At 57.2% G+C, this 20187-nt stretch overlaps 1 protein-coding gene across 1 annotated transcript in view; it reads left to right on the forward strand.

Annotated features, from left to right (window-relative positions):
* The first annotated feature begins 3948 nt into the window (after nt 1-3948).
* LOC146757974 (serine protease 27-like) overlaps nt 3949-20187 on the forward strand; it is a 31327-nt gene continuing 15088 nt past the window's right edge. Inside the window, exons 1-2 of the mRNA XM_085518623.1 lie at nt 3949-4504; nt 6443-6475. Of these exons, the coding sequence (XP_085374749.1) occupies nt 4393-4504; nt 6443-6475 (145 nt within the window). The 5' untranslated portion in view covers nt 3949-4392. The remainder of the gene's footprint in view (nt 4505-6442; nt 6476-20187) is intronic.

Below are 20187 nucleotides of genomic sequence, written 5' to 3' on the forward strand. Positions count from 1 at the left end.
TGAATCTATGGGGCCCGATGTAGTCTGTGGGGCCATATGGGGTCCCTATAGGGTCCTTATGGGTCCCGATGGGGTCCTTATTGGTCTATGGGGCCCTATGGGGTCTGTGGGGCCATATGGGGTCCCTATGGGTCCTTATGGGCTCCCTGTGGGGCCATAAAGGCATTCTATGGGGCACTGTGGGGTCCCTATGGGGTCCTTATGGGATCTACGGGGCGCTATGGGGTCTGTGGGGCCATATGGGGTCCCTATAGGGTCCTTATGGGGTCCTTATGGGGTCCTTATGGGTCTATGGGACCTTATGGGGTCTGTGGGGCCATATGGGGTCCCTATGGGTCCTTATGGGCTCCCTGTGGGGCCATAAAGGCATTCTATGGGGCACTGTGAGGTCCCTATGAGGTCCTTATGGGATCTACGGGGCGCTATGGGGTCTGTGGGGCCATATGGGGTCCCTGTGGGGTCCTTATGGGGTCCCTATGGGGCTCAATGGGGTCTGTGGGGCCATATGAGGTTTCTATGGGTCCTTATGGGGTCCCTATGGGGTCTTTATGGGGTTCTTATGGGTCTATGGGGCTCTATGGGGTCCTTATGGGGTCCCTATGGGGTCCTATAGGGTCTATGGGGTCTCTATGGGGTCTGTGGGGCCATATGGGTCTTTGGTGTCCCTATGGGGCACTGTGGGGTCCTTATGGGGTCCCTATGGGGTCCTTATGGGTCTATGGGGCCATATGGGGTCCCTAAGGGGTCTTTATGGGGCTCTATGGGGTCCTTATGGGGTCCAATGGGGTCTGTGGGGCCATATGGGGTCTTTGGTGTCCCTATGGGGCACTGTGGGGTCCTTATGGGGTCCCTATGGGGCTCAATGGGGTCTGTGGGGCCATATGGGGTCCCTATGGGTCCTTATGGGGTCCCTATGGGGCCCTATGGGGTCTGTGGGGCCATATGGGGTTTCTATGGGTCCTTATGGGGTCCCTATGGGGTCTTTATGGGGTTCTTATGGGTCTATGGGGCTCTATGGGGTCCTTATGGGGTCCCTATGGGGTCCTATAGGGTCTATGGGGTCTCTATGGGGTCTGTGGGGCCATATGGGTTCTTTGGTGTCCCTATGGGGCACTGTGGGGTCCTTATGGGGCCCTATGGGGTCCTTATGGGTCTATGGGGCCTTATGGGGTCGGTGGGGCCATATGGGGTCCCTATGGGTCCTTATGGGGTCCCTATGGGGTCTTTATGGGGTTCTTATGGGTCTATGGGGTCCTTATGGGGTCCAATGGGGTCTATGGGGTCCAATGGGGTCTGTGGGGCCATATGGGGTCCCTATGGGTCCTTATGGGGTCCCTATGGGGTCTTTATGGGGTTCTTATGGGTCTATGGGGCTCTATGGGGTCCTTATGGGGTCCCTATGGGGCCTTATGGGGTCTATGGGGTCTCTATGGGGTCTGTGGGGCCATATGGGTCTTTGGTGTCCCTATGGGGCACTGTGGGGTCCTTATGGGGTCCCTATGGGGTCCTTATGGGTCTATGGGGCCATATGGGGTCCCTAAGGGGTCTTTATGGGGCTCTATGGGGTCCTTATGGGGTCCAATGGGGTCTGTGGGGCCATATGGGGTCTTTGGTGTCCCTATGGGGCACTGTGGGGTCCTTATGGGGTCCCTATGGGGCTCAATGGGGTCTTTGGGGCCATATGGGGTCCCTATGGGTCCTTATGGGGTCTTTATGGGGTCCCTATGGGGTTCTTATGGGTCTATGGGGCTCTATGGGGTCCTTATGGGGTCCCTATGGGGCCTTATGGGGTCTGTGGGGCCATATGGGGTTTCTATGGGTCCTTATGGGGTCCCTATGGGGTCTTTATGGGGTTCTTATGGGTCTATGGGGCTCTATGGGGTCCTTATGGGGTCCCTATGGGGCCCAATGGGGTCTGTGGGGCCATATGGGGTCTTTGGTGTCCCTATGGGGCACTGTGGGGTCCTTATGGGGTCCCTATGGGGTCCTTATGGGTCTATGGGGCCATATGGGGTCCCTAAGGGGTCTTTATGGGGCTCTATGGGGTCCTTATGGGGTCCAATGGGGTCTATGGGGCCCAATGGGGTCTGTGGGGCCATATGGGGTCTTTGGTGTCCCTATGGGGCACTGTGGGGTCCTTATGGGGTCCCTATGTGGCTCAGTGGGGTGTGTGGGGCCATATGGGGTCCCTATGGGTCCTTATGGGGTCTTTATGGGGTCTTTATGGGGTTCTTATGGGTCTATGGGGCTCTATGGGGTCCTTATGGGGTCCCTATGGGGCCCTATGGGGTCTGTGGGGCCATATGGGGTTTCTATGGGTCCTTATGGGGTCCCTATGGGGTCTTTATGGGGTTCTTATGGGTCTATGGGGCTCTATGGGGTCCTTATGGGGTCCCTATGGGGTCCTATAGGGTCTATGGGGTCTCTATGGGGTCTATGGGATCCTTATGGGTCTTTGGTGTCCCTATGGGGCACTGTGGGGTCTCTATGGGGCCCTATGGGGTCCTTATGGGTCTATGGGGCCTTATGGGGTCTGTGGGGCCATATGGGGTCCCTATGGGTCCTTATGGGGTCCCTATGGGGTCTTTATGGGGTCCCTATGGGGTCCTATAGGGTCTATGGGGCCATATGGGGTCTATGGGATCCTTATGGGTCTTTGGTGTCCCTATGGGGCACTGTGGGGTCTCTATGGGGCCCTATGGGGCCATATGTGGGTCCCACCCCACACTTATGGGTCCCGCCCCACAAGTTCGTGTCTGGACCCGCCGTCCCATAATTGTGGGTCGCGTTGGGGCGTCAACCCCATAAATTCGGGTTCCCCCCACCTTCCCCTGCAGCCATAGGGCGGCCCTATAGGGCACAGCTATGGGGCGGAGCTATGGGGCACAGCTATGGGGCGGAGCTATGGGGCGGAGCTATGGGGCACAGCTATGGGGCGGAGTTATGGGGCACAGCTATGGGGCGGAGCTATGGGGCGGCCCTATAGGGCACAGCTATGGGGCGGAGTTATGGGGCACAGCTATGGGGCGGAGCTATGGGGCGGCCCTATAGGGCACAGCTATGGGGCGGAGCTATGGGGCGGCCCTATAGGGCACAGCTATGGGACGGAGCTATGGGGCGGCCCTATAGGGCACAGCTATGGGGCGGAGCTATGGGGCGGCCCTATGGGGCGGCCGTGTCCCTATGGGGCGGCTCTATGGGGCGGAGTTATGGGGCAGCCCTATAGGGCGGCGCTATGGGGCGGACCTGTCCCTATGGGGCGGAGTTATGGGGCAACCCTATAGGGCTGCTCTATGGGGCTGCTCTATGGGGCGGTTCTATGGGGCAAAGCTATGGGGCGGCCCTATGGGGTTGTCATATGGGGTTGCTCTATGGGGCTGCTCTATGGGGCGGCTCTATGGGGCAGCTCTATAGGGCGGCCCTATAGGGCGTCGCTATGGGGCGGACCTGTCCCTATGGGGCGGAGTTATGGGGCAGCCCTATGGGGCTGTCATATGGGGCTGCTCTATGGGGCGGCCCTATAGGGCGGCGCTATGGGGCAACCCTATGGGGCGGCCCTGTCCCTATGGGGCGGTTCTATGGGGCAGAGCTATGGGGCGGCTCTATAGGGCGTCGCTATGGGGCGGCCGTGTCCCTATGGGGCAACCCTATGGGGCAGCCCTATGGGGCGGCCCTGTACCTATGGGGCGGTTCTATGGGGCGGCTCTATAGGGCGGCGCTATGGGGCTGCCGTATGGGGTTGCTCTATGGGGCGGCTCTATAGGGCGTCGCTATGGGGCGGCCCTGTCCCTATGGGGCAACCCTATGGGGCGGCGCTATGGGGCGGACCTGTCCCTATGGGGCAGCCCTATAGGGCGGCGCTATGGGGCGGCTCTATAGGGCGTCGCTATGGGGCGGCCCTGTCCCTGTGGGGCAACCCTATGGGGCGGCGCTATGGGGCGGACCTGTCCCTATGGGGCGGAGTTATGGGGCAGCCCTATGGGGCTGTCATATGGGGCTGCTCTATGGGGCGGCCCTATAGGGCGGCGCTATGGGGCGGCCGTGTCCCTATGGGGCAACCCTATGGGGCGGCCCTGTCCCTATGGGGCAACCCTATGGGGCAGCCCTATGGGGCGGCCCTGTCCCTATGGGGCGGTTCTATGGGGCGGCTCTATAGGGCGGCGCTATGGGGCTGCCGTATGGGGTAACCCTATGGGGCGGCTCTATAGGGCGTCGCTATGGGGCGGCCCTGTCCCTATGGGGCAACCCTATGGGGCGGCGCTATGGGGCGGCTCTATAGGGCGTCGCTATGGGGCGGCCGTGTCCTTATAGCGCCCCATAATGCGGGGGCGGTGGGGGAACCCGTTGGGTGAGTGTTGCCTCCGCCCCACACATCCCGCCCCATAGAATCCTATGGAGCCCATGGCCGCCCCACACATCGCATTCAGCCTCCTCTTCCTCTGCCCCATAGCGGCCGCTCTGCCCCACTGCGACGGGGACGGATGGGAGAACGGAGCACGGACAGGTGGGGCTGCCCCATAAGTGTGGGGCAGAGCTGAGTTGGGGGGGACCCATAAGTGTGGGGCTGCCCCATAAGTGTGGGGCTGAGTTAAGGTGTGGTGCTGCCCCATAAGTGTGGGGCTGAGTTAAGGTGTGGGGCTGCCCCATAAGTGTGGGGCTGAGGACTGGGGGGGACCCATAAGTGTGGGGCTGCCCCATAAGTGTGGGGCTGAGCTGAGATGTGGGGCAGAGCTGAGGTTGGGGGGGGGGGTATAAGTGTGGGGCTGCCCCATAAGTGTGGGGCTGAGCTGAGATGTGGGGCACAGCTGAGGTGTGGGGCTGCCCCATAAGTGTGGGGCAGAGCTGAGATGTGGGGCATTGCTGAGGTGTGGGGCTGCCCCATAAGTGTGGGGCTGAGCTGAGGTTGGGGGGGGGGTATAAGTGTGGGGCTGCCCCATAAGTGTGGGGCAGAGCTGAGATGTGGGGCAGAGCTGAGGTTGGGGGGGGGGTATAAGTGTGGGGCTGCCCCATAAGTGTGGGGCAGAGCTGAGATGTGGGGCATTGCTGAGGTGTGGGGCTGCCCCATAAGTGTGGGGCTGAGCTGAGGTTGGGGGGGGGGTATAAGTGTGGGGCTGCCCCATAAGTGTGGGGCAGAGCTGAGATGTGGGGCAGAGCTGAGGTTGGGGGGGGGGTATAAGTGTGGGGCTGCCCCATAAGTGTGGGGCTGAGCTGAGATGTGGGGCAGAGCTGAGTTTGGGGGGGGTATAAGTGTAGGTCTGCCCCATAAGTGTGGGGCTGAGTTAAGGTGTGGGGCTGCCCCATAAGTGTGGGGCTGAGGACTGGGGGGGGACCTATAAGTGTGGGGCTGCCCCATAAGTGTGGGGCTAAGCTGAGTTGGGGGGGACCCATAAGTGTGGGGCAGCCCCATAAGTGTGGGGCTGAGCTGAGATGGGGGGCTGCCCCATAAGTGTGGGGCAGAGTTAAGGTGTGGGGCTGCCCCATAAGTGTGGGGCAGAGCTTAGATGTGGGGCAGAGCTGAGGTTGGGGGGGGTATAAGTGTGGGGCTGCCCCATAAGTGTGGGGCAGAGCTGAGACGTGGGGCAGAGCTGAGGTGTGGGGCTGCCCCATAAGTGTGGGGCTGAGCTGAGATGTGGGGCATAGCTGAAGTGTGGGGCTGCCCCATAAGTGTGGGTCTGAGGACTGGGGGGGACCCATAAGTGTGGGGCTGCCCCATAAGTGTGGGTCTGAGGACTGGGGGGGACCCATAAGTGTGGGGCTGCCCCATAAGTGTGGGGCACAGTTAAGATGTGGGGCTGCCCCATGAGTGTGGGGCTGAGCTGAGATGGGGGGGGCCCATAAGTGTGGGGCTGCCCCATAAGTGTGGGGCAGAGCTGAGGTCTGTGGGGGATCTATGGGGTCTATGGGAGTCTATGGGAGAACTATGGGGTCTATGGGGGATCTATGGGGTCTATGGGGATCTATGGGGTCTATGGGGGATCTATGGGGTCTATGGGGATCTATGGGGTCTATGGGGGATCTATGGGGTCTATGGGGGTCTATGGGGTCTATGGGGATCTATGGGGTCTATGGGGGATCTATGGGGTCTATGGGGTCTATGGGATCTATGGGGTCTATGGGGTCTATGGGAGATCTATGGGATCTATGGGGATCTATGGGGTCTATGGGGGTCTATGGGATCTATGGGGTCTATGGGGTCTATGGGAGATCTATGGGATCTATGGGGATCTATGGGATCTATGGGGATCTATGGGGTGTCTATGGGGTTCTATGGGCTCTATGGGGGATCTATGGGGGATCTATGGGGTCTATGGGATCGATGGGGATCTATGGGGTCTATGGGGATCTATGGGGTCTATGGGGGCTATGGGGGATCTATGGGGTCTATGGGCTCTATGGGGTTGTGGGTCCCGCTCTGACCCCACACTTTTCCTTCCCCCAACAGTGAAGGCGTCGGAGCTGACCAGGGCACAACCGGGTGAGACCCATAGAGCCCCATAGAGCCCCATAGAGACCCATAGAGACCCATAGAGACCCATAGAGCCCCATAGAGACCCATAGAGACCCATAGAGACCCATAGAGCCCCATAGAACCCCATAGAGACCCCATAGAGACCCATAGAGACCCATAGAACCCCATAGAGACCCATAGAGACCCATAGCGACCCATAGAACCCCATAGAGACCCATAGAACCCCATAGAGACCCATAGAGACCCATAGAGCCCCATAGAGCCCCATAGAGCCCCATAGAGACCCCATAGAGACCCCATAGAGACCCCCATAGAACCCCATAGAACCCCATAGAGCCCCATAGAGCCCCATAGAGACCCATAGAGACCCATAGAGCCCCATAGTACCCCACAGAGACCCATAGAGACCCCACAGAACCCCATAGAGACCCATAGAGCCCCATAGTACCCCACAGAGTCCCATAGAGACCCATAGAACCACATAGAACCCCATAGAGACCCATAGAACCCCATAGAGACCCATAGAGACCCATAGAACCCCATAGAGACCCATAGAGACCCATAGAACCCCATAGAACCCCATAGAGACCCATAGAACCCCATAGAGACCCATAGAGCCCCATAGAACCCCATAGAGACCCATAGTGACCCCATAGAAACCAATAGAGACCCAATAGAGACCTATAGAGACCCATAGAACCCCATAGAACCCCATAGAGACCCATAGAGACCCATAGAGCCCTATAGAACCCCATAGACACCCATAGAGCCCCATAGAGCCCCATAGGCACCATAGAGCCCCATAGTGACCCTTGAGAGACCCATAGAGACCCATAGAGACCCATAGAGACCCATAGAACCCCATAGAGACCCATAGAGACCCATAGAACCCCATAGAGACCCCATAGAGCCCTATAGAGACCCATAGAACCCCATAGAGACCCATAGAGACCCATAGAACCCCATAGAGACCCATAGAGCCCCATAGTACCCCACAGAGACCCATAGAGACCCCATAGAGACCCATAGTGACCCCATAGAGACCCCATAGTACCCCATAGAGTCCCATAGAGACCCCATAGAGTCCCATAGAACCCCATAGAGCCCCATAGAGCCCCATAGAACCCCATAGAGACCCATAGAGACCCCATAGAGCCCCACAGTACCCCATAGAGACCCATAGACACCCATAGAGACCCCATAGGGCCCCATAGAGCCCCATAGATCCCCATAGAGCCCCATAGACACCCATAGACACCCATAGTACCCCATAGAGCGCAATAGAGACCCCATAGGGCCCCATAGATCCCATAGAACCCCATAGAGCCCCATAGACACCCATAGAACCCCATAGACCCCATATCCCCCCCTAACCCCACTGCTTGTCCCCCCCAGTGTGCGGCCGCCCCATGGCTGTGGGGCTGACCTGTAACGTGGGGGGTGAGGACGCCATGGCTGGTCAATGGCCATAGAACCCCATAGAGCCCCATAGAGACCCCATAGAGCCCCATAGAGACCCATAGAACCCCATAGAGACCCCATAGGGCCTCATAGATCCCATAGAACCCCATAGAGACCCCATAGAGACCCACAGAGACCCCATAGAGACCCCATAGAGCCCCCAATGATCCCATAGAGACCCCATAGAGCCCCGTAGAGCCCCATACAGCCCCATACAGCCCCATAGAGATCCATAGGGCCCCATAGAGCCCCATAGAGTCCCATAGAGCCCCATAGTACCCCATAGAGTCCCATAGAGTCCCATAGAGCCCCATAGTACCCATAGGGCCCCATAGAGACCCCATTGATCCCATAGAACCCCATTGATCCCCATAGAGACCCCATAGAGCCCCCATTGATCCCATAGAGACCCATAGAGCCCCATAGAGACCCATAGAGCCCCATAGTACCCCATAGAGACCCATAGAGCCCCATAGAGCCCCATAGATCCCATACTACCCCATAGAGCCCCATAGTACCCCATAGAGCCCCATAGAGTCCCATAGAGCCCCATAGACACCCATAGAGCCCCATAGAGTCCCATAGAGCCCCATAGTACCCCATAGAGCCCCATAGAGTCCCATAGGGCCCCATAGACACCCATACGGCCCCATAGAGACCCCATTGATCCCATAGAACCCCATTGATCCCCATAGAGACCCCATAGAGCCCCCATTGATCCCATAGAGACCCATAGAGCCCCATAGATCCCATACTACCCCATAGAGCCCCATAGGGACCCCATAGGGCCCCATAGATCCCATAGAACCCCATAGAACCCCATAGAACCCCATAGACCCCATATCCCCCCCTAACCCCACTGTTTGTCCCCCCCAGTGTGCGGCCGCCCCATGGCTGTGGGGCTGACCCGTAACGTGGGGGGTGAGGACGCCATGGCTGGTCAATGGCCATAGAACCCCATAGAGCCCCATAGAGACCCCATAGAGCCCCATAGAGCCCCATAGAACCCCATAGAACCCCATAGAGACCCCATAGAGCCCCATAGAGACCCCATAGAGACCCCATTGATCCCATAGAACCCCGTAGAGACCCCATAGAGACCCCATTGATCCCATAGAACCCCATAGAGCCCCATTGAGACCCCATAGAGACCCCATAGAGACCCCATTGATCCCATAGAGACCCATAGAGCCCCATAGAGCCCCATAGAGCCCCATAGAGCCCCATAGAACCCCCTAGAGACCCATAGAGACCCCATAGAGCCCTATAGTACCCCATAGAGTCCCATAGAGTCCCATAGAGTCCCATAGAGCCCCATAGAACCCCATAGCGCCCCATAGAGCCCCATAGACACCCATAGACACCCATAGTACCCCATAGAGCTCCATAGAGACCCCATAGGGCCCCATAGATCCCATAGAACCCCATAGAGACCCCATAGAACCCCATAGCGCCCCATAGACCCCATATCCCCCCCTAACCCCACTGTTTGTCCCCCCCAGTGTGCGGCCGCCCCATGGCTGTGGGGCTGACCCGTAACGTGGGGGGTGAGGACGCCATGGCTGGTCAATGGCCACAGAACCCCATAGAGCCCCATAGAGACCCCATAGAGACCCCATAGAGACCCATAGAGACCCCATAGAGACCCCATAGAGCCCCCAATGATCCCATAGAGACCCATAGAGCCCCATAGAGACCCCATAGAGCCCCATAGAGACCCCATAGAACCCCATAGAGCCCCATAGAGACCCCATAGGGCCTCATAGATCCCATAGAACCCCATAGAGACCCCATAGAGACCCACAGAGACCCCATAGAGACCCCATAGAGCCCCCAATGATCCCATAGAGACCCATAGAGCCCCATAGAGACCCCATAGAGCCCCATAGAGACCCCATAGAACCCCATAGAGCCCCATAGAGACCCCATAGAGACCCATAGACACCCATAGACACCCATAGAGCCCCATAGAGCCCCATAGAGACCCATAGGGCCCCATAGAGCCCCATAGAGCCCCATAGAACCCCATAGAACCCCATAGAGACCCCATATCCCCCCCTAACCCCACTGTTTGTCCCCCCCAGTGTGCGGCCGCCCCATGGCTGTGGGGCTGACCCGTAACGTGGGGGGTGAGGACGCCATGGCTGGTCAATGGCCATAGAACCCCATAGAGCCCCATAGAGACCCCATAGAGACCCCATAGAGCCCCATAGAACCCCATAGAGCCCCATAGAGCCCCATAGAGACCCATAGAACCCCATAGAGATCCCATAGAGACCCATAGAGACCCCATAGAGACCCCATAGAGCCCCCAATGATCCCATAGAGACCCCATAGAGCCCCATAGAGCCCCATAGAGACCCCATAGAGCCCCATAGATCCCATAGAACCCCATAGAGACCCATAGAGACCCCATTGATCCCATAGAACCCCATAGAGCCCCATTGAGACCCCATAGAGACCCCATAGAGACCCCATTGATCCCATAGAGACCCATAGAGCCCCATAGAGACCCATAGAGCCCCATTGAGACCCCATAGGGCCCCATAGATCCCATAGAACCCCATAGAGACCCCATAGGGCCCCATAGACCCCATATCCCCCCCTAACCCCACTGTTTGTCCCTCCCAGTGTGCGGCCGCCCCATGGCTGTGGGGCTGACCCGTAACGTGGGGGGTGAGGACGCCATGGCTGGTCAATGGCCATAGAACCCCATACAGCCCCATAGAACCCCATAGAGCCCCATAGAACACCATATAGCCCCATAGAACCCTATAAAGCCCCATAGAACACCATAGAGACCCCATAGAGACCCATAGAGACCCATAGAGACCCATAGAGCCCCGGAGAGACCCCATAGAGCCCCATCAAGCCCCATAGTGCCCCCATAGAACCCTATAGAACCTCATAGAGATCCCATAGAACCCTATAAAGCCCCATGGAGCCCCATACAGACCCCATAGAGCCCTGTAGTGCCCCATAGAGCCCCATAGAGACCCCATAGAGCCCCATAGTACCCCATAGACACCCATAGACACCCATAGACACCCATAGAGCCCCATAGAACCCCATAGAGTCCCATAGAGCCCCATAGTACCCCATAGAGCCCCATAGAACCCCATAGATCCCATAGAACCCCATAGAGACCCCATAGAACCCCATAGAGACCCCATATCCCCCCCTAACCCCACTGTTTGTCCCCCCCAGTGTGCGGCCGCCCCATGGCTGTGGGGCTGACCCGTAACGTGGGGGGTGAGGACGCCATGGCTGGTCAATGGCCATAGAACCCCATAGAGCCCCATAGAGACCCCATAGAGACCCCATAGAGCCCCATAGAACCCCATAGAACCCCATAGAGACCCCATAGAGCCCCATAGAGACCCCATAGAGACCCCATTGATCCCATAGAACCCCATAGAGACCCCATAGAGCCCCATAGAGCCCCATAGAGACCCCATAGGGCCTCATAGGTCCCATAGAACCCCATAGAGACCCCATAGAGACCCACAGAGACCCCATAGAGACCCCATAGAGCCCCCAATGATCCCATAGAGACCCCATAGAGCCCCATAGAGTCCCATAGAGCCCCATAGTACCCCATAGAGCCCCATAGTACCCCATAGAGTCCCATAGAGCCCCATAGTACCCCACAGAGTCCCATAGAGTCCCATAGAGCCCCATAGAGCCCCATAGAACCCCATAGAACACCATATAGCCCCATAGAACCCTATAAAGCCCCATAGAACACCATAGAGACCCCATAGAGACCCATAGAGACCTATAGAGACCCATAGAGCCCCGGAGAGACCCCATAGAGCCCCATCAAGCCCCATAGTGCCCCCATAGAACCCTATAGAACCTCATAGAGATCCCATAGAACCCTATAAAGCCCCATGGAGCCCCATACAGACTCCATAGAGCCCTGTAGTGCCCCATAGAGCCCCATAGAGACCCCATAGAGCCCCATAGTACCCCATAGAGACCCATAGACACCCATAGACACCCATAGAGCCCCATAGAACCCCATAGATCCCATAGAGCCCCATAGAGACCCCATAGAGCCCCATAGAGCCCCCACTGATCCCATAGTGACCCCATGGAGCCCCATAGTGACCCTAAAGAGCCCCATAGAGACCCATAGAGACCCCATAGAACCCCATACAGACCCATAGAGCCCCATAGAACCCCATAGAGCCCCATAGACACCCATAGAGCCCCATAGAGACCCCATAGGGCCCCATAGATCCCATAGAACCCCATAGAACCCCATAGAACCCTATAGGGCCCCATAGACCCCATATCCCCCCCTAACCCCACTGTTTGTCCCCCCCAGTGTGCGGCCGCCCCATGGCTGTGGGGCTGACCCGTAACGTGGGGGGTGAGGACGCCATGGCTGGTCAATGGCCATAGAACCCCATAGAGCCCCATAGAGACCCCATAGAGCCCCATAGGACACCATATAGCCCCATAGAACCCTATAAAGCCCCATAGAACACCATAGAGACCCCATAGAGACCCATAGAGACCCATAGAGACCCATAGAGCCCCGTAGAGACCCCATAGAGCCCTATAGAACCTCATAGAGATCCCATAGAACCCTATAAAGCCCCATGGAGCCCCATACAGACTCCATAGAGCCCTGTAGTGCCCCATAGAGCCCTATAGTGCCCCATAGAGACCCATAGAGCCCCATAGAACCCCATAGAGACCCCATAGAACCCCATAGCGCCCCATAGAGACCCCATAGAGCCCCCATTGATCCCATAGAGACCCATAGAGCCCCATAGAGCCCCATAGAGTCCCATAGAGCCCCATAGAACCCCATAGAGACCCCATATCCCCCCCTAACCCCACTGTTTGTCCCCCCCAGTGTGCGGCCGCCCCATGGCTGTGGGGCTGACCCGTAACGTGGGGGGTGAGGACGCCATGGCAGGTCAATGGCCATAGAACCCCATAGAGACCCATAGAGACCCCATAGAGACCCATAGACACCCATAGACACCCATAGAGCCCCATAGAGCCCCATAGAGACCCATAGGGCCCCATAGAGCCCCATAGAGCCCCATAGAACCCCATAGAACCCCATAGAGACCCCATATCCCCCCCTAACCCCACTGTTTGTCCCCCCCAGTGTGCGGCCGCCCCATGGCTGTGGGGCTGACCCGTAACGTGGGGGGTGAGGACGCCATGGCTGGTCAATGGCCATAGAACCCCATAGAGCCCCATAGAGACCCCATAGAGACCCCATAGAGCCCCATAGAGACCCCATAGAACCCCATAGTGTCCCATAGAGACCCATAGATCCCCTTAGAACACCATAGAGACCCATAGAGACCCATAGACACCCCATAGAGACCCCATAGAGACCCCATAGAGCCCCATAGAGACCCATAGAGACCCCATAGAGCCCCATAGAGCCCCCATTGATCCCATAGTGACCCCATGGAGCCCCATAGTGACCCTAAAGAGCCCCATAGAGGCCCATAGAGACCCCATAGAACCCCATACAGACACATAGAGCCCCATAGAGCCCCATAGTGCCCCATAGAGACCCCATAGAGACCCCATAGAGACCCCATAGAGCCCCATAGAGCCCCATAGACACCAATAGAACCCCATAGAGACCCCATATCCCCCCCCTAACCCCACTGTTTGTCCCCCCCAGTGTGCGGCCGCCCCATGGCTGTGGGGCTGACCCGTAACGTGGGGGGTGAGGACGCCATGGCTGGTCAATGGCCATAGAACCCCATAGAGCCCCATAGAACCCCATAGAGCCCCATAGAGCCCCATAGACACCCATAGAACCCCATAGAGCCCCCTAGAAACCCCATAGAGCCCCATAGAACCCCATAGAGCCCCATAGAGACCCCATAGAACCCCATAGAGCCCCATAGAGCACCATAGAATCCCATAGAGCCCTATAGAACCCCATAGTGTCCCATAGAGCCCCATAGAGACCCCATAGAGACCTGAAACAACCCCATAGAGACCCCATAGAGACCCCATAGAGCCCCATAGAACCCCATAGAGACCCATAGAACCCCATAGAGCCCCATAGAACACCATAGAGACCCCATAGAGCCCCATAGAGACCCATAGAGACCCATAGAACCCCATAGAGACCCCATAGGGCCTCATAGATCCCATAGAACCCCACAGAGACCCCATAGAGACCCACAGAGACCCCATAGAGACCCCATAGAGACCCATAGAGACCCCATAGAGCCCCACAGTACCCCATAGAGACCCATAGAGACCCATAGACACCCATAGAGACCCATAGGGCCCCATAGAGCCCCATAGATCCCCATAGAGCCCCATAGACACCCATAGACACCCATAGTACCCCATAGAGCGCCATAGAGACCCCATAGGGCCCCATAGATCCCATAGAACCCCATAGAGACCCCATAGAACCCTATAGGGCCCCGTAGAGACCCCATATCCCCCCCTAACCCCACTGTTTGTCCCCCCCAGTGTGCGGTCGCCCCATGGCTGTGGGGCTGACCCGTAACGTGGGGGGTGAGGACGCCATGGCTGGTCAATGGCCATAGAACCCCATAGAGCCCCATAGAGACCCCATAGAGCCCCATAGTACCCCATAGAGACCCATAGACACCCATAGACACCCATAGAGCCCCATAGAACCCCATAGATCCCATAGAGACCCCATAGAGACCCCATAGAGCTCCCATAGAACCCCATAGAGACCCCATAGAGACCCATAGAGACCCATAGAGCCATAGAGCCCCATAGATCCCATAGAACCCCATAGAGACCCATAGAGACCCCATTGATCCCATAGAACCCCATAGAGCCCCATAGAGTCCCATAGAGCCCCATAGTACCCCATAGAGTCCCATAGAGCCCCATAGAGCCCATAGAGCCCCATAGAGCCCCATAGAGTCCCATAGAGCCCCATAGTACCCCATAGAGCCCCATAGAGTCCCATAGAGCCCCATAGTACCCCATAGAGCCCCATAGAGTCCCATAGAGCCCCATAGTACCCCATAGAGCCCCATAGAGTCCCATAGGGCCCCATAGACACCCATAGGGCCCCATAGAGACCCCATTGATCCCATAGAACCCCATTGATCCCCATAGAGACCCCATAGAGCCCCCATTGATCCCATAGAGACCCATAGAGACCCATAGAGACCCATAGAGCCCCATAGAGCCCCCATAGATCCCATACTACCCCATAGAGCCCCATAGAGACCCCATAGGGCCCCATAGATCCCATAGAACCCCATAGAGACCCCATAGAGACCCCATACGGCCCCATAGATCCCATAGACACCCATAGAGCCCCACAGAACCCCATAGAGACCCCATATCCCCCCCTAACCCCACTGTTTGTCCCCCCCAGTGTGCGGCCGCCCCATGGCTGTGGGGCTGACCCGTAACGTGGGGGGTGAGGACGCCATGGCTGGTCAATGGCCATAGAACCCCATAGAGCCCCATAGAGACCCATAGAGACCCATAGAACCCCATAGAGACCCCATAGAGCCCCATAGAGACCCATAGAGACCCCATAGGGCCTCATAGATCCCATAGAACCCCATAGAGACCCCATAGAGACCCACAGAGACCCCATTGAGACCCCATAGAGCCCCCAATGATCCCATAGAGACTCCATAGAGCCCCGTAGTACCCCATAGAGTCCCATAGAGCCCCAAAGAGCCCCATAGAGTCCCATAGAGCCCCATAGTACCCCATAGAGTCCCATAGAGTCCCATAGAGCCCCATAGTACCCCATAGAGTCCCATAGAGCCCTATAGAGCCCCATAGAGTCCCATAGAGTCCCATAGAGCCCCATAGAGCCCCATAGAGTCCCATAGAGCCCCATAGTACCCCACAGAGTCCCATAGAGTCCCATAGAGCCCCATAGATCCCATAGAACCCCATAGAGACCCCATATCCCTCCCTAACCCCACTGTTTGTCCCCCCCAGTGTGCGGCCGCCCCATGGCTGTGGGGCTGACCCGTAACGTGGGGGGTGAGGACGCCATGGCTGGTCAATGGCCATAGAACCCCATAGAGCCCCATAGAACCCCATAGAACACCATATAGCCCCATAGAACCCTATAAAGCCCCATAGAACACCATAGAGACCCCATAGAGACCCATAGAGACCCATAGAGCCCCGTAGAGACCCCATAGAGCCCCATCAAGCCCCATAGTGCCCCCATAGAACCCTATAGAACCTCATAGAGATCCCATAGAACCCTATAAAGCCCCATGGAGCCCCATACAGACTCCATAGAGCCCTGTAGTGCCCCATAGAGCCCCATAGAGACCCCATAGAGCCCCATAGTACCCCATAGAGACCCATAGACACCCATAGACACCCATAGAGCCCCATAGAACCCCATAGATCCCATAGAGACCCATAGAGACCCCATAGAGCCCCATAGAGCCCCCATTGATCCCATAGTGACCCCATGGAGCCCCATAGTGACCCTAAAGAGCCCCATAGAGGCCCATAGAGACCCCATAGAACCCCATACAGACACATAGAGCCCCATAGAGCCCCATAGTGCCCCATAGAGACCCCATAGAGACCCCATAGAGACCCCATAGAGCCCCATAGAGCCCCATAGACACCAATAGAACCCCATAGAGACCCCATATCCCCCCCCTAACCCCACTGTTTGTCCCCCCCAGTGTGCGGCCGCCCCATGGCTGTGGGGCTGACCCGTAACGTGGGGGGTGAGGACGCCATGGCTGGTCAATGGCCATAGAACCCCATAGAGCCCCATAGAACCCCATAGAGCCCCATAGAGCCCCATAGACACCCATAGAACCCCATAGAGCCCCCTAGAAACCCCATAGAGCCCCATAGAACCCCATAGAGCCCCATAGAGACCCCATAGAACCCCATAGAGCCCCATAGAGCACCATAGAATCCCATAGAGCCCTATAGAACCCCATAGTGTCCCATAGAGCCCCATAGAGACCCCATAGAGACCTGAAACAACCCCATAGAGACCCCATAGAGACCCCATAGAGCCCCATAGAACCCCATAGAGACCCATAGAACCCCATAGAGCCCCATAGAACACCATAGAGACCCCATAGAGCCCCATAGAGACCCATAGAGACCCATAGAACCCCATAGAGACCCCATAGGGCCTCATAGATCCCATAGAACCCCACAGAGACCCCATAGAGACCCACAGAGACCCCATAGAGACCCCATAGAGACCCATAGAGACCCCATAGAGCCCCACAGTACCCCATAGAGACCCATAGAGACCCATAGACACCCATAGAGACCCATAGGGCCCCATAGAGCCCCATAGATCCCCATAGAGCCCCATAGACACCCATAGACACCCATAGTACCCCATAGAGCGCCATAGAGACCCCATAGGGCCCCATAGATCCCATAGAACCCCATAGAGACCCCATAGAACCCTATAGGGCCCCGTAGAGACCCCATATCCCCCCCTAACCCCACTGTTTGTCCCCCCCAGTGTGCGGTCGCCCCATGGCTGTGGGGCTGACCCGTAACGTGGGGGGTGAGGACGCCATGGCTGGTCAATGGCCATAGAACCCCATAGAGCCCCATAGAGACCCCATAGAGCCCCATAGTACCCCATAGAGACCCATAGACACCCATAGACACCCATAGAGCCCCATAGAACCCCATAGATCCCATAGAGACCCCATAGAGACCCCATAGAGCTCCCATAGAACCCCATAGAGACCCCATAGAGACCCATAGAGACCCATAGAGCCATAGAGCCCCATAGATCCCATAGAACCCCATAGAGACCCATAGAGACCCCATTGATCCCATAGAACCCCATAGAGCCCCATAGAGTCCCATAGAGCCCCATAGTACCCCATAGAGTCCCATAGAGCCCCATAGAGCCCATAGAGCCCCATAGAGCCCCATAGAGTCCCATAGAGCCCCATAGTACCCCATAGAGCCCCATAGAGTCCCATAGAGCCCCATAGTACCCCATAGAGCCCCATAGAGTCCCATAGAGCCCCATAGTACCCCATAGAGCCCCATAGAGTCCCATAGGGCCCCATAGACACCCATAGGGCCCCATAGAGACCCCATTGATCCCATAGAACCCCATTGATCCCCATAGAGACCCCATAGAGCCCCCATTGATCCCATAGAGACCCATAGAGACCCATAGAGACCCATAGAGCCCCATAGAGCCCCCATAGATCCCATACTACCCCATAGAGCCCCATAGAGACCCCATAGGGCCCCATAGATCCCATAGAACCCCATAGAGACCCCATAGAGACCCCATACGGCCCCATAGATCCCATAGACACCCATAGAGCCCCACAGAACCCCATAGAGACCCCATATCCCCCCCTAACCCCACTGTTTGTCCCCCCCAGTGTGCGGCCGCCCCATGGCTGTGGGGCTGACCCGTAACGTGGGGGGTGAGGACGCCATGGCTGGTCAATGGCCATAGAACCCCATAGAGCCCCATAGAGCCCCATAGAGACCCATAGAACCCCATAGAGACCCCATAGAGCCCCATAGAGACCCATAGAGACCCCATAGGGCCTCATAGATCCCATAGAACCCCATAGAGACCCCATAGAGACCCACAGAGACCCCATTGAGACCCCATAGAGCCCCCAATGATCCCATAGAGACTCCATAGAGCCCCGTAGTACCCCATAGAGTCCCATAGAGCCCCAAAGAGCCCCATAGAGTCCCATAGAGCCCCATAGTACCCCATAGAGTCCCATAGAGTCCCATAGAGCCCCATAGTACCCCATAGAGTCCCATAGAGCCCTATAGAGCCCCATAGAGTCCCATAGAGTCCCATAGAGCCCCATAGAGCCCCATAGAGTCCCATAGAGCCCCATAGTACCCCACAGAGTCCCATAGAGTCCCATAGAGCCCCATAGATCCCATAGAACCCCATAGAGACCCCATATCCCTCCCTAACCCCACTGTTTGTCCCCCCCAGTGTGCGGCCGCCCCATGGCTGTGGGGCTGACCCGTAACGTGGGGGGTGAGGACGCCATGGCTGGTCAATGGCCATAGAACCCCATAGAGCCCCATAGAACCCCATAGAACACCATATAGCCCCATAGAACCCTATAAAGCCCCATAGAACACCATAGAGACCCCATAGAGACCCATAGAGACCCATAGAGCCCCGTAGAGACCCCATAGAGCCCCATCAAGCCCCATAGTGCCCCCATAGAACCCTATAGAACCTCATAGAGATCCCATAGAACCCTATAAAGCCCCATGGAGCCCCATACAGACTCCATAGAGCCCTGTAGTGCCCCATAGAGCCCCATAGAGACCCCATAGAGCCCCATAGTACCCCATAGAGACCCATAGACACCCATAGACACCCATAGAGCCCCATAGAACCCCATAGATCCCATAGAGCCCCATAGAGACCCCATAGAGCCCCATAGAGCCCCCATTGATCCCATAGTGACCCCATGGAGCCCCATAGTGACCCTAAAGAGCCCCATAGAGACCCATAGAGACCCCATAGAACCCCATACAGACCCATAGAGCCCCATAGAACCCCATAGAGCCCCATAGAGACCCCATAGAGACCCCAATGATCCCATAGAACCCCATAGAGACCCCATAGAGACCCCATAGAGACCCCAATGATCCCATAGAACCCCATAGAGACCCCATAGAGACCCCATAGAGACCCATAGAGCCCCATAGAGCCCCATAGCGCCCCATAGAGACCCCATAGAGACCCCATAGAGACCTGAAACAACCCCATAGAGCCTCATAGAGACCCCATAGAGACCCCATAGAGACCTGAAACAACCCCATAGAGCCTCATTGAGACCCCATAGAGCCCCATAGAGACCCCATAGAGCCCCATAGAGCCCCATAGAACCCCATACAGCCCCATAGAGACCCCATAGAGTCCCATAGGTACCCCATTGAACCCTATAAAGCCCCATAGAACCCCATAGACCCCCTTAGAGACCCATAGAGACCCCATAGAGCCCTATAGTGCCCCATAGAGACCCCATAGAGCCCCATAGAGCCCCATAGAGCCCCATAGAACCCCATAGAGCCCCATAGAGCCCCATAGACACCCATAGACACCCATAGTACCCCATAGAGCTCCATAGAGACCCCATAGGGCCCCATAGATCCCATAGAACCCCATAGAGACCCCATAGAACCCCATAGAACCCCATAGACCCCATATCCCCCCCTAACCCCACTGTTTGTCCCCCCCAGTGTGCGGCCGCCCCATGGCTGTGGGGCTGACCCGTAAC

The sequence above is a fragment of the Coturnix japonica genome, chromosome 17, assembly GCF_054131305.1.
Source record: "Coturnix japonica strain WE chromosome 17, WE-NBRP24, whole genome shotgun sequence".
NCBI classification, from domain to species: domain Eukaryota; kingdom Metazoa; phylum Chordata; class Aves; order Galliformes; family Phasianidae; genus Coturnix; species Coturnix japonica.